General features: G+C 41.2%; 1 protein-coding gene and 1 long non-coding RNA gene across 3 annotated transcripts in view; both read right to left on the reverse strand.

Moving 5' to 3' along the window:
- itpk1 (inositol-tetrakisphosphate 1-kinase) overlaps positions 1-4,899 on the reverse strand; it is a 173,603-nt gene extending 168,704 nt beyond the window's left edge. The window contains exon 1 of the mRNA XM_003214341.4: positions 4,246-4,899. Coding sequence (XP_003214389.1) covers positions 4,246-4,340 — 95 coding nt within the window. The 5' untranslated portion in view covers positions 4,341-4,899. The remainder of the gene's footprint in view (positions 1-4,245) is intronic.
- Positions 4,900-7,475: 2,576 nt separating this feature from the next.
- LOC134295547 (uncharacterized) lies at positions 7,476-23,759 on the reverse strand. 2 transcript variants are annotated; one of them, XR_010002170.1, is made up of 4 exons: positions 23,525-23,759; positions 20,638-20,817; positions 13,934-14,038; positions 7,476-12,260 (listed from the first exon to the last, which is right to left on the reverse strand). It is a non-coding gene; the product is annotated as an uncharacterized LOC134295547 (long non-coding RNA). The 2 variants fall into 2 exon arrangements; XR_010002171.1 differs by having other exon boundaries at positions 20,638-23,756.
- Positions 23,760-23,770: the final 11 nt, after the last annotated feature.

Genomic DNA, 23,770 nt, shown 5'->3' on the forward strand with positions numbered 1-23,770 from the left:
TTTCTAATGGGAGCATTCATAAAAACCAACAGGAAAGACTGAGTTTTTTTCCTAAGACATTAGGTAACATATGACCAAACTGATATTACCTAAAACCAAAAACAAACAATGCCCTTTTCAAATAACCCGGGCACCATTGGGGACTCAAGCTAGCATATAATAAATATAAACCCCACTTGCCTAGCTTCCAACAGACCTCACAACCTCTGAGGATACTTGCCATAGATGTGAGTGAAACGTCAGGAGAGAATGCTTCTGTAACCTGGCCATACAGCCTGGAAAACTCACAACAACCCAATAACCATATAATAAAAACATTAAACTAAAATAGACTCCCCACCTCTCACCAGAAAGATATGTGATGAAATCTTATCATAAATGACCTCTATTTTATGCCTTAATATCCTGATGTTTTATGTCATCTTCAAAACCTGTAGGCACTTTCACATTTTTTAATGAATGATACAAATGGTTACCATGCTTTAAGAAAGCTGTCAACTAACCTATCCTTTATCAAACAAGAAAGCGTATCCCTTAGGGCCAGTTACAGAATATTTATCACCCTGTTTTATTTTAGGGCTCCCCCCCCCCCCCCATTTTTGCAGAGGGAGTATCAGTTATCAATTGTGTTGTTTTTGTTGTTGGCTATCTTGAATCCTGAACAATAAATAAAATATCCGTGTTGTTGAAGGCTTTCATGGCCGGAATCACTGGGTTGCTGTGAGTTTTCCAGACTGTATGGCCATGTTCCAGAAGCATTCTCTTCTGACGTTTCACCCACATCTATGGCAGACATCCTCAGAGGTTGTGACGTGTTGGAAACTAGGCAAAATCTGGCTACCAGTATAAAAAACACTCTAAAATAGAACAGTAAATAAAGTAACACAGAAGAAAGGGGAATTCCAGACAATAAACAATCAGGGCCAGCTAACATCTCCCAAAAAAAGTATTCCCTCAGGCAGGAAACAGCCAGGCTCTAAAGCTGTCAAGCTATTTAATGCTAATCAAGCTGGCCAATTGCTACATTCACATTTGCCTCAGGCAGACAAGAGTTCTTTCTCCCACCCTGAACAATCCACAGATATATAAACTCTATTTGCCTAATTTCCAACAAACCTCACAACCTCTGAGGATGCCTGCCATAGATGTGTGCAAAACATCAGGAGAAAATAATAATAATAATAATAATAATAATAATAATAATAATAATAATAATAACTACAACAACAAAAACAACTTTATTCTTATATCCCACCCCATCTCCTCGAAGGGACTCGGGGCAGCTTACATGGGGATCAAGCTCTAAAAACACAATGATACATAGCATAAATTTATATTTCAAAATTAATATATTAAATATATAAAAATCGAACATCATAATTCAATAATCCAACAACTAACCAGAGCCGTGGACATACTCAGAGTTAGGACGAGGGATAAAATCTGTGTATACTAGGAATAAAGGAGATTAGTAAGGATGCTTCTGGAACATGGCCATACAGCCCAGAAAACTCACAGCAACCCAAATAAAACACAGTTCATAATTATAAGTATAATGGGATTCAAGGCAGTGCATGCATTATAAGATACATATTATGGCTCGAAAGAGCTTCTAACCTACCATAAAAAATAAATCCTCAATAACAGCATAGGACTTTGCTTATTTGTCCAAAGGATAGTAATTTGCCTTCTTGGACCAATTAGTATGATAGCAGGAAGTTATCATAAGCGGTAACAAGTGCGGTTATGAAGTTCCTTCAATCTGAAACAAATTTTGCACGTGTCTCCATAATCCCCAAAGCCTCATATTATACTGCATCTGTTATTGGTACATCAGGAGAGAGAGTGAGAAGGAAGGAAGGAAGGAAGGAGGCGGTGGCAGCCAAAGAAGCACAGCAAACTGCAAGGTTTCTCACATCCTCGTGGCATCAGGCATGGGCTCCCCTCTCTTTGATCAAGGGTGTTATTATGACTTGTAAAGCTTATTCCCCAAATAGCAATTATCAGGATCCTATTGTGTCTTGGAAGGAGCTGGCTGATCTAAGATCATGGTTAAAGGAACAAGAGGCCCATCTTAAGATGATCATTGAGAGAGTCAGGTTAAGAGTCCAGAAAAAGGGGATGCATTACTATTTTGGATTGCTGTGACTTTTCCAGGCTGTATGGCCACGTTCCAGAAGCATTCTCTCCTGATGTTTCGCCCACATCTATGGCAGGCATTCTCAGTGGTTGTGAGGTCTGTTGGAAACTGTGTCTTGGAAAGAGCAGTATAAGGAGGTTTCCAATAGACCTCACAACCAATGAGGATGCCTGCCATAGATGTGGGCAAAACATCAGGAGAGAATGCATCTGGAACATGGCCATACAGTCTGGAAAACTCACAGCAATCCAGTGATTCTGCCCATGAAGGCCTTCGACAGCACATTATTATTTTCATTCTCCACCACTTGAACTGCCATGGCTCAATGCTATGGAATAAATGGAGTTGTAGTTTTACAAGGTCTTGAGCCTTCTCTGTCCAAGAGAGCTGGTGTCTCACCAAACTACAACTACCAGGATCCCATCGCACTGAGCCATGACTGTTAAAATGGGATACAACTGCATTATTTCCACAGTGTAGATGCACCTGCTGATACACACAGAAGGCACAAATGATTCCTTAGATTCTTGAGAGAGATGCTAAAGTAGTGAGATATATATATATATATAGGTGGCACCTACACTTCAGAATTAATGAAGCCTGACACCACTTGAACTGTCATGGCTTAGTACCTATGGAATCACGAGAGTTGTAGTTTTACAAGGTCTTGAGCCTTCTCTGCCCAAGAGAGCCGGTGCTTCATCAAACTACAAATCCCAGGACTCCATATCATTGAGCCATTGTGGAATCAAACTGCATTCATTGAGAGAGATGCTAAAGTAGTGATATATATAGAGAGCATCTACACTTCAGAATTAATGCAGCCTTACACCTATTGAACTGTCATGGCTTAGTACTATGGAATCACAAGAGTTGTAGTTCTACAAGGTCTCGAGCCTTCTTCGTCCAAGAGAGCTGATGCTTCATCAAAATACAAATTCCAAGGTTCCATATCATTGAACCATGGTGGAATCACAAAAGTTGTAGTTTTACAAGGTCTCGAGCCTTCTCTGCCCAAGAGAGCCAGTGCTTCATCAAACTACAAATCCCAGGACTCCATATCATTGAGCCATGGTGGAATCAAACTGCAATCATAGAGAGATGCTAAAATAGTGATATATATAGAGAGCATCTACACTTCAGAATTAATGCAGCCTGACACCTATTGAACTGTCACGGCTTAGTACTATGGAATCACAAGAGTTGTAGTTCTACAAGGTCTCAAGCCTTCTTCATCCATGAGAGCCGGTGTTTCATCAAGCTACAGATCCCAGGGTTCCATATCATTGAGCCATGGTAGAATCAAACTGCATTCATTGAGAGATGCTAAAGTAGTGATATATATGCAGTCTGACACCACTTGAATTGTCATGGCTCTGTACCATGGAATAATGAGAGTTGTAGTTTTACAAGGTCTCGAACCTTCTCTGCCCAAGAGAGCCGGTGCTTCATCAAGATACAGATCCCAGGATTCCATATCATTAAGCCATGGTGGAATTAAACTGCATTCATTGAGAGATGCTAAAGTAGTGATATATATGCAGTCTGACACCACTTGAATTGTCATGGCTCAATACCATGGAATCACGAGAGTTGTAGTTTTACAAGGTCTTGAGCCTTCTCTGACCAAGAGAGGCGGTGCTTCACCAAACTACAAATCTCAGGGTTCCATATCATTGAGCCATGGTGGAATAATTAAAGTTGTAGTTTTACAAGGTCTTGAGCCTTCTCTGCCCAAAAGAGCTGGTGCTTCATCAAACTACAAATCCCAGGGTTCCATATCACTGAGCCATGGTGGAATCATTAAAGTTGTAGTATTACAAGGTCTTGAGCCTTCTCTGCCCAAAAGAGCCGGTGCTTCATCAAACTACAAATCCCAGGGTTCCATATCATTGAGCCATGGTGGAATCAAACTGCATTGATTCTACAGAGCAGATCTACCCACTTGCCACACAAACACACACACGCCAGAGGCAGAACTGATTCCTAAGATCCTTGAGATAGTAGTAGTAGTGATGGATTTAGGAAAATGCAATGAATGATCTTCACATTGAAACACACACAGAGAGAAAGACAACTGATTCTTTCCAAAGGCTCTTTCTTACCTGCAAAGCTCTGCAAAGGCTTGGAAATTCAGCTTCTTGATCTTCTTCTCGCTCAGCCAGTAGCCCACCCGCTTCCCTTTCAGAAAGGTCTGCATCTTCTCTTCCAGGGCAAAATAATAACAAAATGCAACCAAGGGGGAGGTTGATGTGGATACGCAAATAATGCTGTCCTCTTCTTGGGTTGCTCAGAGAAGGGTCTTTTCTTAAGATTTCCCAGCCATCTGGGGTTATTTGGGGGAGATATTTTCTTTTTCCTTTTTTGCAAAAAGAGGGGTGTTATTCCTTCGCCTTGGATCTGGAGGAGCCAAAAAGGAGCCCTTCTGCAGCCATCAGGGAAACTTGGGGAGTTGTTTGGCTGGCCAAGGAGGCCCTTGGCGAGGCCAGAAGAGGAGAGAAGGACGGAGAGAGACCCGAAGAGCCCGGTGCCTGCCTTGCAATGGCCAGGCGGAGAGGCTGCCGTCCCCCGGTTCTTCCCCGCCGACGCCTCCACTTCCTCCTGCTGCTCCTTCTCGCCGGCCTCCTCCTCTCTCCTCCCCCGAAAGAAGGAGGGGAAACGCGGGCAAAGGACACTCCCTCTCCCCGCGGCCCCTCCTTGGGGCCCGCTTGCAACCAAGCACCGCCGCCGCCGCAGCAGCAGCAGCTTCCACTCTTTGAATGCAATCCCAATCCACTCACTACAGGGTAGAATGAATTGCAGGCGGCTGCCACTTTAACTCCCACTGGCTCCATGAATGCAATAGGATCCTGGGAGTTGTAGTTTTGGGGGAGGCACCAGCACTCCTTTGCCAGGCAAGGCTTCAAGGCTGCCTCTGTGGAATGCATGTGCTTTAATTTCCCAGGGCTGGGATCCCGGGAGTTGTAGTTTTGCAAGTTCTAGTTCAAGGCTATCATTTTCATCCAGCCTTATCAAATCCCTTTCAAAGAGTTGTTGAATCCATGGATACAGAGGGCCAACTATATAACTTTTTTACCTTGTCCATGCTCTTTAGGAGCCTCTGGTGGCTCAGTGTGTTAAAGCGCTGAGCTGCTGAACTTGCAGATCGAAAGGTCCCAGGTTCAAACCCGGGGAGCGGAGTGAGCGCCCGCTGTTAGCTCCAGCTTCTGCCAACCTAGCAGTTTGAAAACATGCAAAGGTTTACCTTACCATGCTCTTTAAAGGTAAAGGTTTTCCCCTGACATTAAGTCCAGTCCTGTCCGACTCTGCGGATTGGTGCTCATTTCCATTTCTAAACTGAAGAGCCGGTGTTGTCTGTAGACACCGCCAAGGTCATGTCTACATGGAACGCTGTTACCTTCCCGCCGGAGCAGTACCTACTGATCTCACATTTGCATGTTTTCGAACTGCTAGGTTGGCAGAAGTTGGGGCTGACCACGGGAGCTCATTCCGCTCTCCGGATTTGAACCTGGGACCTTTTGGTCTGCAAGTTCAGCAGCTCAGAGCTTTAAAGCACTTCGCCACCCGGGTTCCCATGGATACAGAGGGCCAACTATATAACTTTTTTTATCTAGTCCATTCTCTTTAGTTTTTTTTACCCAATTTGGGTCCCCCAGATGTTCTCGAATGGCTGTTCCCATTGATTTTGATAATTATCCGCCATACGGACTGGGGATAATGGGAATGGCAACTCAGCAGCACTTGTGGCTTAAAGGCAGGCATGGGCAAACTTTGGCCCTCCAAGTGTTTTTGGACTTCAATTCCCACAATTTATATATATGTGAATGTGTATAAAATTTATTGTTTTACCCCACTCCCACCTTCTGCTCCTCTCTCTGGACATACAGTTTGTACTATAAACTATGGAAATATCAGTCGTAATCTCAGCTTTTCCACCTTAATAGGTAAAAGTAAAGGTTTTCCCCTGACATTAAGTCCAGTCGTGTCCGACTCTGGGGGTTGGTGCTCATTTCCATTTCTAAACTGAAGAGCCGGTGTTGTCTGTAGACACCGCCAAGGTCATGCCTACATGGAGCGCTGTTACCTTCCCGCCGGAGTGGTACCTATTGATCTCACATTTGCATGTTTTCGAACTGCTAGGTTGGCAGGAGTTGGGGCTGACCACGGGAGCTCATTCCGCTCTCCGGATTTGAACCTGCGACCTTTCGGTCCGCAAGTTCAGCAGCTCAACACTTTAACATGCTGCGCCACCGGCTCTTTAGTTTTACCCAATTTAGGTCTCCCATATGTTATCAAATAGCTATTCCCATTGCTTTTGATTATTATCTGCCATATCGACTGGGGATAATGGGAACGGCAACCCAACAGCACTTGTGGCTCGAAGGCAGGGATGGGCAAACTTCGACCCTCCAGGTGTTTTGGTCTTCAACTCCCACAATTTATATAGTGCCAGGTGCAAATCACAGGAGCGGAATGAGCGCGCACTGTTAGCCCCAGCTCCTGCCAACCTAGCAGTTCAAAAACATGCAAATGTGAGAAGATCAATAGGTACCGCTCCGGCGGGAAGGTAACGGCGCTCCATGCAGTCATGCCGGCCACATGACCTTGGAGGTGTCTACAGACAACGCCGGCTCTTTGGCTTAGAAATGGAGATGAGTACCAACCCCCAGAGTCGGTCACGACTGGACTTAACGTCAGGGGAAAACCTTTACTTGTATCCCACTACCACCTTCTGCCCCTGTTTGTAAATAAACTACAGAAATTACGCTTGAAATATCAGTCTTAATCTCAGTTTTTCCAGCACAGCTTAATGCATTCTCTAAATAATTCCTAACTGGATCCCACATACTTTTAGTTATTATAACATTTTCTATTTTGTCTATATTATTCAATTTAAAATTTGTTATTTCCACATTTAACATATTAACCTTACATGGCACAATGCTATGGGACCACGGGAGCTGTAGTTTTACAATTCCTTTTACTTTCTCTGCCAAAGAGTGCTGGTGCCTCACCAAACTGCAGCTCCTATATTTTCACAGCATTGAGCCATAGCAGTTAAAGTGGCGTCAAATAGCATTAATTCTACAGTGTAGATGCATCCCCGGTGCCTCTGGTCAGTAGGTTATATAATTGTTAACTATCAATGGGAAAATTCAAAGGTTTTCCAAACTGGAAAGAAACCTCACAGTTCAACAGATGAAAAGTCGAATCTTGCTCCTTCCCCACCCATACAGAATTAACTATGGCTGTTCAAGGGTATTTTTTTTAAATTGCCCTAATATCAATTGCTGAGTTAAAGTTTTTTGGACTACAACTCCCAGAATCCTGCTGCTACCTAATATTATTACTGACTGTGGAAATCTAGAATCTATGGTTTTGAAGCAGTTCTGCTACCAATGTCCTTACCTATTTGCAAACCATGGTTAGTTGAATCTATCGATGAATGTGGAGGGCTGGCTATATATGTACAAACACACAGATGCTTAAATGCCTGGGTAAAGGGGGATATTTTTATTTGATGCTGAAAAGAAAAACAGGTCTCCAATCATACCTATTTCAGGAGGGCATTCCAAGTTATGGTGCCACCACAAAGAAGGCTATATTCTTGGCAAATAGATACTGTTTTTTTCCGGTGACGACATTCAGAGAGGAGACAGCTCTGCGTGTTTTTTTTCCATTGGAAAGATATCAGATAAGCTCTCCTTCAGGTTACAACTGAACTGAGGACGCCACGCTTTTGTGTCTTATCTTACATCATCTGTTTCACAAGGTGCTCCGAAGACAGCTGTTGTTAGGACATGTAGTGGCTGTAAACATTATTGTTCTTGTTGTGTGCCTTCAGGTCGTTTCTTGTTTACACTAAGGAAAACCTGTCACAAGATTTGAGACTTTTTCAGAGGGCAGTTGTCCTTGCCTTCCTTTGATGCAGAGAAAGTGTGGCTCCATCTAGACTGCCATATAATTATATGGTCAGTGTGTAGACTCATATAACGCAGTTTAACTACATTGAATTGTATTATAGGAATCTGACCATAAAACACAGTTTCAGACTGCATTATATGGCAGTGTAGATGCGGCCTCAGATTTGCCCAAAGTCACTCATTAGGTTTCCATAGCCAAGTGGGGATTCAAACCCTGGTTTTTTTGTTTTGTTTTGTTTTTGTTTTGTTTTTTTTTGGGGGGGGGGGGTTGGAAAATGGAATTCATAACCCTTTGGAAATAATAACTTTTTAGAAAAGCATGACCTTTCAGAGAAGAGCCAAAAACCCTTTAGAGTATAATCTTCTCTTGTGGTATACAACCAGATATAATTGTGCAAGACAATGGTTTCAGTTGTTAGACTGAATAACCTGTTATCTCTGATCTGTTAGGAAAACAGAGATTTTGCCACTGCATAAAAAAACAGCAGTGCTTCAGAAATATTTTTCAATGTTCAATATACAGTAGAGTCTCACTTATCCAAGCTAAACGGGCCAGCAATACCTTGAATAAGCGAATATCTTGGATAATAAGGAGGGATTAAGGAAAAGCCTATTAAACATCAAATTAGGTTATGATTTTACAAATTAAGCACCAAAACATCATGTTATACAACAAATTTGACAGAAAAAGTAGTTCAATATGCAGTAATGTTATGTTGTAATTACTGTATTTACGAATTTAGCACCAAAATATCATGATATATTGAAAACATTGACTACAAAAATGCCTTGGATAATCCAGAACCTTGGATAAGCAAGTCTTGGATAAGTGAGACTCTGCTATATATATACTCTCCCATGCATTTATATCATGCACTCAAGAGCCAAAGATAAAGTAGACTTTGATTAAAAAAATAACATATTTGGTTTACTTGCAACCTTCAGGTGTTCAGCATACACCGAGATAAAACTTATCCATCCAGTTTCAGATATGTTTCAGATAATTCTCTGTGCCATCTGACCAGCGCCTCTCGTAACAAAACAGCTATCAGCAGGTCACATAGTCAAAAGGAGAGAGAGAGAGAGAACATGTGGTCAGCAATCCCTTCCACAACTTCTCAGAAACCATAGAGCATGCATACCAGGACACACACAGGAAACAGTAAGCAACAGAATCATAGACAAACAGATTATTAGAGAAGGCTTGAAGAAGGTTGTCATTTCCCAGTGTCTAAATCCAACACTTAAATCACAGTACCACACTGGCTCTCTTCTGTCCATTATATCTTTTGTTGTGTTTCTGCTTGGACATGATCCCAAGATCAAATTATGAGAAGAACCAGCTCAAAAGTAATTCTGTTGAAGTTAGCCATACTTTTCCAGTGTACAATTGCTGTTGCTTAGTGATTATCTCATTGAACTGGGGAGATCTGGGTTATCATCTTGGCCCCAAAATCCAACTGGGTGACCTTGGCTCTTTGACTCTTGATAGCACTGGATCAATCCTTAAGGAATTTGGAGAAAGTATAAAGTAAAAACATAACAGAATATATACACAAATAATTTCTAAGGAAACACCAGCTCTCAAAGCACACATCCAGTGAGTGCTACAGGATTGCAGCTTAGTGGTACAGTCTGAGTGGTGTAATGGCTTGAGTGTTCAACTAGGAGACCTGGGTTCAAATCCCCACTTAATTATGGAAACCTATTAAGTGATCTCAGGCAAGTGACAGTGTCAGCTTCTGAGAAAGATAATGCCAAGCCCCTCCTAAACAAATCTTGTTTTTTATTTTTTGTTTTTAACCCCTGTGATGTAGTCACTTGAATTAGCCATCATATGTGAATAGAAGACTCTGCTTTGGAAGTCTATTTGGCTGAAGGAAGGGGTATAAATGCCCTAATAAATAAAAACACAAATGTGGCATACAATTGCAGGAAATGAGAAAGAACTTAATGTCTCCGTGTCCCTGGAGGGCCGTTGCAAGTCCGAGGAGATGATATTGGAGTAAATTACTTGACGGGTTTGAAAAAAAAATCTGTTCTTCCAGCACTGACTTGTAATACCAACATTTTTGGTAACTGGAAGAGGAATTCTAGAAACCAAAAGTCACTTACAGGCAAATTTTAGGGAAGTTTTTAATAGTTTGTAGGATTAGGAAGAATGACTGAGAAAAATTGTCTTCTTGCATACATTTGAAGTCTCACCCTGGCTTGTAAGATAGCAACCTTAGCTTATTACTTATATATTACCTGTATTTATCACCTTTCTTCCAGCAATCTGTCAAGGAAGGTCCAACTGAGGCTGCATCTACATTGTCAACATTAATGCATTTTGACACTACTTTAACTGCCATGGCTCAATGCTATGGAATTATGGGAGCTGTAGTTTTTTAAGGTCTCTAACCTTCTCTGCCATCGGGTTCTGATGCCTCACCAAATTATAGCGCCAAGGATTCCATAGCACTGAACCATTGCAGTTAAAGTGGTATCAAACTGCATTAATTCTGCAGTGTAGATGCACCATGAGGAAAAATGACCGGTCCAAGGTCAGCCAATTCATTTTGTAGTATAGTGTGAAATAGAAGAGGGAATCCTGCAAATCCCAGAATTGGGTAGGAATCACATCTGCAAAATATGTGCTTTATGACAGCATGCTATGGCTAATACATTTCTCCATACCACTTTCCATGTAGTTGCAGAATCTTTCTGGTAATCCTCCTGGATGGAACAGGCAATAAAACTTTGCGTACAGAGATGCTCAATACATCACACTGACTCACTGCTTCTGGGTGTGACTTGACTAACTGTATTGAACTTTGGGTTTTTTCTTCTCAAAGGCAGAAGTGTCTTTTTTTTTCCTAGGGAGAACTTGAATAGGAACAGGAAAAGTTGGTGGGATGTTGTAACACGCAAAGTGTGTCATGACTCATGTGTCCTGTAAGCGCTGCTGTTAGTATTGTTTGGATACAGGAAAGTCAAGGCCTGGGGGGCTTTGTTCTTATGCCGGATGTGACCAGTTACAGAGATTTACACAGTAGTTCCCAAAAGGCGAGCATGAAAAGAAATATGCCTGTAGCAGCACTAGATGACAATCATAGCTGAGAAAGCAAGAACTATATCTGTTTTCCTTCTTTCTACAGTGACTATTTGATAACAATTTATCAACATTAGTAGAGTTATTTGAATTTAATTTGGAAGAGTTTGTGGGTTGCACACAAATGAAACAGAGATTTTCCCATCTAGGGTCACATTTGTACTACAGAATGAATGCAGTTTGACACCACTTTAGCTGCAATGGCTCAATGATGTGAAATCTTGGGTGTTGTAGTTTGGTGGGAAACTAGCACTATTTGTTAGAGAAGGCTGAAGACCTTGTAAAACTGCAACTTCTGTGATTTCATGGCATTGAGCAGTTAAAGTGGTGTCAAGCTGCATTAATTTTACAGTGTAGATCTCTTTCAGTGTTCAGGGCATAGATCCCCATGCAGGAACTTTGTCTTGCCATCTCTTTCCCTTCCATCTGTCCTTCTCTTCCTCCTTCCTTCCTTTTTAAAAAGAGTTTCCTCATCTCTAACAAGAAAAATGATCCTTACCATGCCTGAAATAGCTGGACATATTAAATTTAGCTAGTTCAGGTAGATCAAAATTTTGTTTCAGACTGGTTCCAATAAGAATGTACCATAATTCACAAATGTCCTCATATTTGGAATGAAAACAACTTGAGAATAAACACATTTAACTCATGGAGAAAGTGATAATCCCTCATTCTTCTTGAGTTTCTATGATGGATCATACAAGCAAAGAAACTGCAGCCCTGAGACAGCTGATTGGAAAGTGGGAATGGAAAAAGTTAGGCCCCATCTACCCTGCTATATAAAATCCAGATTATATGGCAGTGTAGACTTATATAATCCAGTTCAAAGCAGATAATGTGAGTTATCCGATTTGATCATCTGAGTTTTGTTTTTATCATATAAGAAGCGACTAGAGAACATACTGCTAGTTCTTCTGGTGTGAGAGAATTGGCCATCTACAGAGACGTTGCCAAGAGGACTCCCGGATGTGTTAGCTGGGAGGCTTCTCTCATGTCCTCACAAGCTAGAGCTGACAGACAGGAGCTCACTCCATCTGGCGGATTCAAACCCGCAATCTTCAGGTCAGCAACCCAACCTTCAGATCAGCAGTTCAGCCAGCTACTGCAAAAATAAAAATAAAAATAGAAAACACCGTTAGACTGGTAATCTTCCCTGTGGTAATCTTCAGAATAAAAGATCCAAATCTGTTTGAGGTAGAATATGTGAAAACACCCAAATGTTTCTTATTTTCTTGTTAACATTTAACAATAAATGGTTAGTTTGCTGTCTTTAAATTGTATCACAAATCTCTTAACCCAAGTCAGTCACCTTGAACTGGATCTACACTGACATATAATCCAGATTATAAAATCAAATAATCCAGATTATCTTCTTTGAACTGGATTATATGAGTCTACACTGCCATATAGTCCAGTTCAAAGCAGATAATCTGGATTTTATATGACAGTGTAGATGGGGCCTCACTAGGGCTGGATCTACACTGCCCTATATCCCGGGATCTGATCCCATATTGTCTACTTAGCCCAAGTTATCTGGCAGTTTAGACTCATATAATCCAGTCCAGAGTAGATAATCTAGGATCAGATCCTAGGATATAGGGCAGTGCAGATCCAACCTAATATTACACTGTCTTCACTGCTTTGCCAATGGGAGCTTTTATTTTTAGTATCCCTGTTATCCACAAAACTGTGAACATTAAGACAAACTATAAACAACTTTTACCTTCTTAATGGGACATTTAGGGGGCCCTGGTGTTAAAGCACTGAGCTGCTGAACTTACAGACCAAAAGGTCCCAGGTTCAAATCCTGGGAGCGGAATGAGCGCCTACTGTTAGCCCCAGCTCCTGCCAACCTAGCAGTTTGAAAAAATGCAAATGTGAGTAGATCAATAGGTACCACTCCAGCAGGAAGGTAACGGCGCTCCATGCAGTCATGCCGGCCACATGACCTGGAGGACAACGCCGGCTCTTCGGCTTAGAGTTGGTCACGACTGGACTTAACGTCAGGGGAAACCTTTACCTTTACCTAATGGGACATTTAAACACTTTAGAACGTGGGGAGGAGAGAGTTGAATCATTAAGTATACAGCTCTCTTCTCCAGTTCCTTGGTACTAGAACCAACTGTTTCCCGATGCAGACATGTCACTCTGCCAAATGGTATGTCCAGGCATGTATCTTCACTGTAGGATTAATGCAGTTTGATACCATTTTAGCTGCCATGGCTCAATGTTCAGTTATGTGAGCTCCTTGTGCCAACAGCACGGCTGACTTGAAGGTTCGGTTGCTGACCTGAAGGTTGCCTGTTTGAATCTGAGGAGAGCGTGGGTGAGCTCCCTCTGTCAGCTCCATCTCCCCATGCAGGGAAATGAGAGAAACCTCCCACAACATCAAAACATCAAACCTCCCACAACATCAAAACATCAAAACATCAGGGCATCCCCTGGGTAACGTCCTTGCAGACGGCCAATTCTTCCACACCAGAAGCAACTTGCAGTTTCTCAAGTCACTCCTGACATGAAAAGAACTAATGTGTGCTGTAGCTTCACAAGGTTTTTAGCCTTCCCTGTCAAAGAGTCTTGATGCCTCACCAAACTGCAAATCTCAGGATTCCATAGCACTGAGCCCTGGCCATAAAAGTGGTGACAAACTGCATTAATTCTACAGTGTAGATGCACCCAAAGTGTACACTGGATTTCAACAGCAAGCTAGACCTTGTAACTTTCCATTTCCTTCTTCAAAGATTCATCAAGGCATGAATGGTTATATGGACTGACCTCTGCATGTTTTTCACCAGTTCAGGGAAATTATAACCAAGCTTGCAGTTCAACGGTTAAGGAAGCCGCCGGATCCAGAAAATACATGAGATTAGTGCCAGGACACTGAAAGATAAAACCAAACAGAACTGAAATACAATAGTGACAGTTTGGGCACACCCTAACTGTTCTAGTGACTTATTACCTGCTTGCTCTCTTATGGCCCATTGTTTGGACTAGCTTTACAGGGTAAACAGTGTTCCCGAATAAATGATACAACTATAAAGCTTCTACGGAAGGAACTAAAAATATTACAAGTGTGGTAATTATTCATAATCTTATATGGGCTTAACAGTGTCATCTTCATATTACGTCATGCCTACATGTTGATTTGTCTATCATTGAAGTAAGCGGATGGTTCCAAAATGCCCCTTCCTCAAGTAGAAAACATTCAGATTCACTGCAGATTGCTGCTAAAAGAATTGTGCAAACGAGTGGCTTTCAGAAACCTTTTACTGCTGACAAATTTTTCACAATGCCAACATTAAGATAAGCCAGGCATGGGCAAACTCCGGCTCTCCGGGTGTTTTGGACTTCAATTTTCACAATTGTGGAATTGTGGGGATTGAAGTCCAAAACACCCGGAGAGCCGAAGTTTGCCCATGCCTGAGCTAAGCAAACCCCATATGGAGTTAGTATCCAGTTTAAGAAGCAGTAGTACGTAGATAATGGATACATACCAAGTTTAGCACCTTTGATAGCCTGCAGAAGAGAAGGTTGAGATGAGACATGATAGCCATGTATAAATATTATAAAGGATGCCATAAGGGAGAGGGAACATGCTTGTTTTCCTGTGCCCTGGAGATTGGGACCCCTTCTATACTGCCGTATAATCCATATTATCAAATCAGATAATCCACATTATCTGCTTGAACTGGATGATATTAGTCTACACTGCCATATAATCTACCGTAGTTCAGATCAGATAATCTGGATTTTATATGGCAGCGCAGAAGGGGCCTAGGACTCGCAGCAATGAGTTCAAATTACAGGGAAGGAGATTCCACCTAAACATTAGGAAGAACTTCCGACCGTAAGAGCTGTTCAGCAGTGGAACTCTCTGCCTTGGAGTGTGGTGAAAGCTCCTTCTTTGGAGGCTTTTAAACAAAGGCTGGATGGATATCTGTCAGGGATGCTTTGATTGTGCTTTTCCTGCATGTCTGGGGATTGGACTGGATGGCCCATGTGATATCTTCCAATTCTACAATTCTATGATATCGCACGCTCTTCAGTAGTGCAACTCAGTTCACCAATCCATGGTCTCACAATCAGTCTTCCACACACACTCATAACTCTATTATTGCACTATTCCCTACCCAACATGCCTTACAATTCCTTTTTTTAGCATAATTGTACAATTTTTAAAAATTGACAATGATATATAAGTATATGACAATGATATCTATACGGAGCCCCCAGTGGCGTAGCAGATTAAACTGCTGAGCTGCTGAACTAGCTGACCAAAAGGTCAGTGGTTCGGATCTGGGGAGCGGAGTGAGCTCCCACTGTTAGCCCCAACTTCTGCCAACCTAGCAGTTCGAACGCATGCAAATATGAGTAGATCAATAGGCACCACTCCGGTGGTAAAGTAACAGCACTCCATGCAGTCATGCTGGCCACATGACCTTGGAGGCGTCTACGGACAACGCCAACTCTTTGGCTTAGAAATGGAGATAGCACCATCCTCCAGTGTCAGACACAACTAGACTTAATATCAAGGGGAAACCTTTACCTTTTTATATATGTAAAATAAAAGCAACTGCAATCCCCTTGGGAAAAAGGTGGTGAGAGACGAAAGAATTGCCTGCAGGCTGGCACAGAAGTAAGTATTGGGAATAAAATGGGATAGGGAGCTTTTGATGGGAGAATCATGGGTTGTAGAAGATAAATTGGTATTCGACTCCTTCGTGTGGTCCTAAATTTAGAGCACTGCTTCTTAACCTGTGGGCCCTGATCCCAAATGATGTCTTCTAAGCTCAATGTTTTGGTTGCAGAAAAAATGGCAAGAGTAAAATTTAAGTGAATTTTTTAGCAACAATGTGCAGTGTTTACAGTGGACTCTGCCGAAAATGCTTCATTAAAAGGTAAACCAGCCTGTTTAGAATGCCTTGCAAATGCCGGTTTATTATCAGTAAACATTTAATTTTATACCTATTTGATATACCGATATATCTCGGGTAATGTCAAAATTTCCCAGATGGAAAGGGGTCACGAGTGGGAAGAAGAAGCCCTGATTTAGAGCAATGATGTACAGTCTTCCAGATGTATTTGGACTATAACCTCCAGCACTTCTCTCGATTACATCTCAGTCAAAAACAATTATTAAAAAATGCAGTATAGATGATATCTAATATTTTACAACAGAATGAATTTATTGATTTGATCATTCTCTTAAGAATATGTTTTTCTTCATAAAAATGAGAGGCTGTGATTATGTACAATAAAATGGACTGACTGAATATGTAGAAACTATCAAGCAAATTGGGGTTTCTACTGGAGATGAAGCAAAGCATGAAGCAATTCTGTATAGCCTTGGGTTATGATGTCTCATTTCTTATAGATTTTGGCTGCATCTGCCCTGGCAGGCAATTCATCTCCTAGCCCTCTCCTGCTTTGTCTCCAGGGTGAATTATCTTCATGGGCTTTTATTTTAGAACTCCAAATACATCATTCTCTTCATTTAGGTCACAAGTAAAGAATGCAGGATTTTTTTAATGGAAGTGACTGGGGTGCTCTGCCAAAAATGTTAGTTCAATAAAGTAACTTTTCTAATCTCTAGCATCAATACACAACTGATGAAAATGATCATTTCAAAATAGAAAAGGGGGGAAAGGAGCAGACATTGAGCAATTGAAAGCTAAAATTCCAATATCATAAACTATAATTTGGATGAATTTACTTTGAAAAATACAAATATAATTTTGCATCTATCTAGAGTGCGTTTAAAATCATACTTTGAGTCAGTTCGCAAAACTCAGAATCAGCTCTCTGGCCCTCAAGAGAAGTTGCATGTGAGTTAATTTTGAGGGTGCATCTCCATGGTAGAATTAATACAGTGTCACACCAGTTTCACCAGTTGCCATGGCTCAATGCTCTGAATTTATGGGTTTGTGGTTTAGTGAGGCACCAGTACCCTTTGGTAGAGAAGGCAAAAGGTCTTATAAAACTTCAATTCCCATGATTCCATAGCACTCAGCCGTGGCAGGAAAAGTGGTGTCAAACTGCATTACTTCTACAGTGTAGACGTACCCTGAGTTTGCTGTTAATACTATCCAGATGACATTAATGTTGCAATATGGCATATAATCTACCAACAAACCTTATTATTGTGGGCCACTGTATCCGCTGGGGTTTGGGTCCAGGACACACACACAACCATTGGATACCAAAATCTATGGATGTTCATATCCCAATATACACAATGGAATAGTAAAATGGAATTCCTTTTTTAAAATGGCAAACAAATGAGTGAAAAAGGCTATGTGAAAAGACAGGAGGCTACCTTGGAAGATACCTGCCTATCAATGTAGTGCTCAATGTAATTTTCCATTATAGAGAATGCAAATATGGACCAACAGATTAGACAGTAGCAGGCGGATTTGCATTGTGCCGTGCTTAAGAAGCTCTGAAGTAATCATTTGACCAAATCTCTTCTACCAGAAAAGATTGTACATTTTAACAATTGCAGATTAATTCCCAGATACAGTCATAAGTACGGGGTCATATCTGTCCAAGATAATAAAGTACCAAACATTTAAAAAACCCTTCTGTGAAGTATAGTGATAACTATAGAAAAACAAAAGAAGCAATATTTTTCCCATTGAAGTTTGCAGATTCCTTTCCTCACATCTACAATTTTAAAGATCAACAGAGTTTTCGCAGGGGAATCTTGTACTTTAGCTACAAAGGTATTTCTGATGTTCCAAAATAGAGGACCTTGACAAAATCTTATAAAGGACAGATGAAGTTGAATACATAGCTTTGTTCTGGAATTAATATCTTTTAAGGAAAAAAATATGAAGAACCTTGTCTTATGTCCTTGAGTGCCAGGATGTGGAAATCTTACTTTTTTGGACTAAATCTCCCAGAATTCCTCCATAAGCATGAAATTCTGGGAACCGGTGGCACAGTGAATTAAACCACTGAACTTGCTGACCAAAAAGTTGGCGATTCGAATCCGGGGAGCGGGGTGAGCTCCCACTGTTAGCCCCAGCTTCTGCCAACCTAGCAGTTCAAAAGCATGCTAATGTGAGTAGATCAATAGATATTGCTCTGGCGGGAAGACAACAGAGCTCCATGCTGGCCAGATGACCTTGGAGGTGTCTACGGACAACGCTGGCTCTTCTGCTTAGAAATGGAGATGAGCACCAACCCCCAGAGTTGGACACAACTAGATTTAATGTCAGGGGAAAACCTTTACTTTTACCTATATTACAAAATGTTTTCTAAATGGCTTTTTTTCCTAAAATATGGGCTATTGAAACATGACTTCAGAAAAAGTTTTAAAATGTTTAATTAAAACAGTGGGTAAATGTCAAATTGGCACAGTTAATTTTGCTTATGTATTAGAACTCCGAGATCCACCTACTAGAATCCGGTGCATAAGGCCAATTTTTATAGTTTAATAATCTTGAGGACTGAATGAAGCTCATAATTCATCAGTATAAAAATCTGAGTAGAAATTACAGCAGACTGGCTTCATAATGGAAATATATTTTAGGCTGGGTTGCTGTGAGTTTTCCAGGCTGTATGGCCATGTTCCATAATAATTTTCTCCTGACACTTCACCCACATCTATGGCAGGCATCCTTAGTGGTTGTGAGGTCTTTTGGAAATTAGGCAAGTGGGGTTTATATATCTGTGTAATGCCCAGGGTGGGAGAAAGAACTCTTGTCTATTTGAGACAAATGTAAATGTTGCAACTGGCTACCTTGAGTAGCATTGAATGGCCTTTCAGTTTCAAATCCTGCCTGATTCCTGCCTGGGGGGATCCTTTGTTGGGAGATGTTAGCTGGTCCTGATTGATCCATGTCTGGAATTTCCCTCTTTTCAGAATTGTGTTCTTTATTTACTGTCCTGATTTTAGAGGTTTTTTAAATATTGGTAGCCAGATTTTGTTCATTTTCATGGTTTCTTCCATTCTGTTGAAATTATTCACATGCTTTGTGGATTTCAGTGGCTTCTCTGTGTAGTCTGACAAGATGGTTGTTAGAATGGTTCAGCATTTCTGTGTTCTCAAATAATATGCTGTGTCAAGTGCTCTGCTCTGGCTGACTTCTTTGGTTGAATCAGTCTGCAGTGCCTTTCATATTCCTTGCCTTGTGTTCATGTTCCTTGATTCATCCACTCAGAAAACAGGGGAATTCCAGGCATGAATCAATCAGGGCCAGCTAACATCTCCTAACAAAGGATTCCCCCAGGCAGGAAGCAGCCAGGCTTTAAGCGGAAAGGCCATTCAATGCTACTCAAGGTAGCCAATTGCAACATTCACACTTGCCTCCAGACAAGAGTTCTTTCTCCCAGCCTGATCATTATTCCACAGATATATAAACCCCACTTACTTAGTTTCCAACAGACCTCACAACCTCTGAGGATACCTGCCATAGATGTGGGCAAAGCGTCAGGAGAGAATGCTTCTGGAACATGGCCATACAGCTCAGAAAACTCACAGCAACCCAGTGATTCCAACCATAAAAGCCTTTGAAAACATATTTTAGGCTATTTCTACACTTACCACCCAACTATTGCTAAATAATTGGGAGTCAGGAATTTTATGATCTGAAGATCACCAAGAATTGTAGAACACCTAAAGATGTCATGGTACATTCAGATATACCTTCCATCTTTTGTTCAGATATTATTTTAAAACGCTGCAGGCATTGTAAGTTAATAGCATGGTTGGTGAATGGCATGGATAGACGCATGTGAAAGATAATGCTATTTTATTTTTTCAGTATCTTCTAATAAAATATACATTTGGAAATAGACTGGCAGTACTTAAACCAGTGTTATTAGTGAAAAATATGTTATATTTACATCAAAAAAGCTTTTTAAAAGTCTTTAACATTTAATTGAGTTTACCTTAAAAGCGGGGAGAGGGCTTTTTCAGATTCTAATTTAGTATTTCAGTTTACATTACATTACTTTAGTGGAAAGTGGAAGCAAGAAGGAAAAGAAGAAGAAGAATATAATACAGATGGACTGATGCACTCAATGAAGCCATGGCATAGAGACTATTAGACATGAGGCAAGACTGTTGACAAACAGGGTTCTTGGAGGTCTCCAAATCATTGATTGAAACCAGCCTGATGGTGAATTACTGCATGATTAAACATACTGGAATTTAAAATGTCCACCCATGATATTATTCATTGTGAAAGTTCTAGTTTCCTGTCTTCATACAATAGAGAAATTTTAAATGGCCGCAGATACAGAAACCTGAGGTGCGGATACCGAGTCTGAGAAGCTGCAACCGGCACCACCGATCAGCCATCCTTGTGAGTCCGTGTGCCTGGCGAGCAAGAAGAAGCCCAATTTTCCAAAATAAAGCTCACCAAGTTGAAGATGAAATCACCAAGGTTTTTATTCAATCAGTTGATAGTGATGCCAAAGGAAGCTGAGATACCATACATAGCAAAACAGGCATTTTTATATATTTTACTCACCTTCCAGCTGTTCCCGGCTCCACTGTGATTGGCTGAGCTCCGATGACATCAGGGAGGACTCCCCACAGAGGCGGGACTGCAGCACCTGCTGGCCAATGGGGAGGTGCTCCTCGCCTCCGATGTAGATTTGTCTCTGTCCATTGGCCGAAACAGGGTGGGGAAGTCCAGGAGACAAAGGTGCTGAAATGAGTTATGAATGGGTTATGTGGTCCTAGCAAGGGCCATCAGGTCCCAGGAGTCTTTATTGTTGACATGATTGTTATACAAGTTCCCAGAGAATGGGTGGAATGCCTCTGGTGTTGATGTTAATAGAATCCAAAAACATAAATATTTTGTCCATCCTGAAAGGATTAAGTGGCAAGTTCCTGGGAAAGGGGAAATGTTTTTGTGTGACAACGAGGTTTGGCCTCCTGGTGTACTGGCTGGTCATACCGGGCGTTGTGGTTCAGTCTGATGATGAAGGGGGATTTGTGGAACAGCAGTTTGAACAGCAGTTTGTCCCTGGGAATGTTGACGTTTCTGAAATGCAGGTGGATTCAGAAAGTGTTGATAGCTTAGAGAAACAGACAAAACAGGGGAATGTGGATAGCTCTGAGTTTAGCAGAGATGTTGCCGAAGTTTGTGATAAGGATGACCTTTCACGGGAGTCTGAGAATTGTCAACAAAGTCCAGATGGAAATGAGGGGGATGAATTTGTGTTAGACAGGGATTCCAGGTTGAAATTGAGATCAGGCCCCAGACGCTCTGTGAGAATTGGGAGGCAAGCGTGGGGGCGGGGGGGGGGGGGACTAGAGCCCAGAGGAATGTGTTCTTAGGTTGCAAGGAGGTTTTAAAGGAGATGTAATTTGGAAAGATTTCAGTCAGAGCAACATCGCTGTTGATGATTCAACTCTTTCTTAGTTTCGGCTCTTGCCTCGTCTCATGTGTTTGGATTATACTTTTGAAGCTCATGTTTTCTGGTTTCTCTGGAATTGATTTGTTATTCTTGGAACTCTGTACTTTTATCTATAAACACTCTGAACTGTGTTTTACAGATTGCACTCTCAATTGGATTATTGTTTGCTTTACTGCTTTTTATTAAGTTTTGTTATTTTTTTTATCAATAAACTGAAAAACTCAAGCCTGCTGTGGTGGAGTGTGTGTGTGTGTAGCAAGGTGAACCAGCGCTGAGGTACGACACCGGGTGGTGAGTGAGTCACTTGTCCAGGTAGTTAAGACAAAAGGCAGGTGGCCCAGTGAAAGGATCCTATTGTCAGGGTTGTTGTATGTCTTTCCGGCTGTGTGGCCATGTTCCAGAAGTATTCCAGAATACTTGTAGAACATGGCCACAGCCCGAAAGACATACAACAACCCTGTGATCCCGGCCATGAAAGCCTTCGACAACATATCCTATTGTCCTATGCACAGCTGGAAGTTATGGGATCAGTAGAGATGGACTGATCCAAACGTGATGGGTGATTGATTCCAGTCTCATGTAGATGAAGCCCAGGAAGACAGCTGGCTGACCTTCCCAGGTGAGGAAATGTTTAGGCGAAAAGGTCAGAACAAAGAAAAATAATGACTAAATGGTATAGAACCCCAATCCAATTAGCTTATATAACTAAAACAACCACAAAATTGTGTTGGCATGGATGAGAAAAAATTGGCTCCTATATTCATATGTGGTGGGAATATGATAAAGTACAAACATTTTATAACAAGGTAAAGAAGGAAATAGAAGATTTAACAGGACATAAATTGGTTTTGAAAAATAAAGATTTCTTCATCCAGAAACTACACAAGAACAAAAACACTAAGGACTGGGGGGAAATTATAAAATACATGATAGTTGCCGCTCAAGCAACAGTTGCCTTGGGTTGGAAAGAGCAAACAAAGTGGGAGGTTAAAAAATGGTATGAATACCTTGCTGATTTTATGCTTCAGGATTACATCCTTGAAAGGAGAACTAAATATATATCAGGCCGAATCAAAAAGAACTGGGATCTGAAATGGGGAAGATTGATAGAGAAAGTCAAAGGACAAAGAAAATATAAAGAATTGAATCATTTTCTATTTACGATTGATCAATTAAAATAATATCTGAATGAAAGAAAGTACAGTTCCCAGAGGGTGGGGGGAGGAGGGAGGGGTGAAAACCAATAGACATAAGTGGGAGACAAAGGTGGAATTAGCAAATGTAATGTTATTGAGAATATATAATTTGATGTGTATATCGCAATAGAGATGGATTTTGTTGTTATTTTTTTTGTAAAAATCCATGTTTTACAATAAAAACATATTTTTAAAAAATGCAAATCAAGAAAATATTTTAATGGAATGCAGTCAGTTTTCCTTATCTTGATTAGTATTTTTAAACCATTTGTTTAGTAAAAGATGGGAAAAAAAGAACAACACTCAAAAACAGGGGGATTCCAGGCATGAAACAATCAGGGCAAGCTAATCACCTCCCAACAAAGGATTCCCCCAGGAAGGAAGCAGCCAAACTTTGAAGCTGCAAGGCTATTCAATGCTAATCAAGGCGATCAATTGCAACATTCACACTTGCCTCAAACAGACAAGAGTATTTTTCTCGCACCCTGGACATTATTCCAGATATATAAACCTCACTGGCCTAGTTTCCAACAGACCTCACAACCTCTGAGGATGCCTGCCACAGATGTGGGCGAAACGTCAGGAGGGAGTGCTTCTGGAACATAGCCATACAACCCGGAAAACTCACAGCAAATGTTTGCAAAATCAGACTCGAGGAGTAGAAAAAACATACAGTCAAATCAATTAGCATCCTATTTCTGTTGTTTAAGACCTTTGTCCTCTTCTGTGTTGTGGAAGATTATTTCACCCAGCCGGAAAGTAAGCCCTAGGCTTGAAATGTAGACAGGACACTTACGTTGATCCCAAGTATTTTAGAAATCCTTCAGGGTTTTGCGTGGCTTGAGAAATTGTAACTCTTCTATAGATATGGTGCACCATCTAGTGGGCGTTGGCAGAATTCCGCACATAAGGGAGGAATCAATATTCTCGGGGGCTTCTATATCAGGTAGGGGCAAACTTGGGCCCTCCAGGGGTTTTGGACTTCAACTCCCACAATTCCTAACAGCCTATCGGCTGTTAGGAATTGTGGGAGTTGAAGTCT

This window comes from Anolis carolinensis, chromosome 1 (genome assembly GCF_035594765.1).
Source record: "Anolis carolinensis isolate JA03-04 chromosome 1, rAnoCar3.1.pri, whole genome shotgun sequence".
NCBI lineage: Eukaryota > Metazoa > Chordata > Lepidosauria > Squamata > Dactyloidae > Anolis > Anolis carolinensis.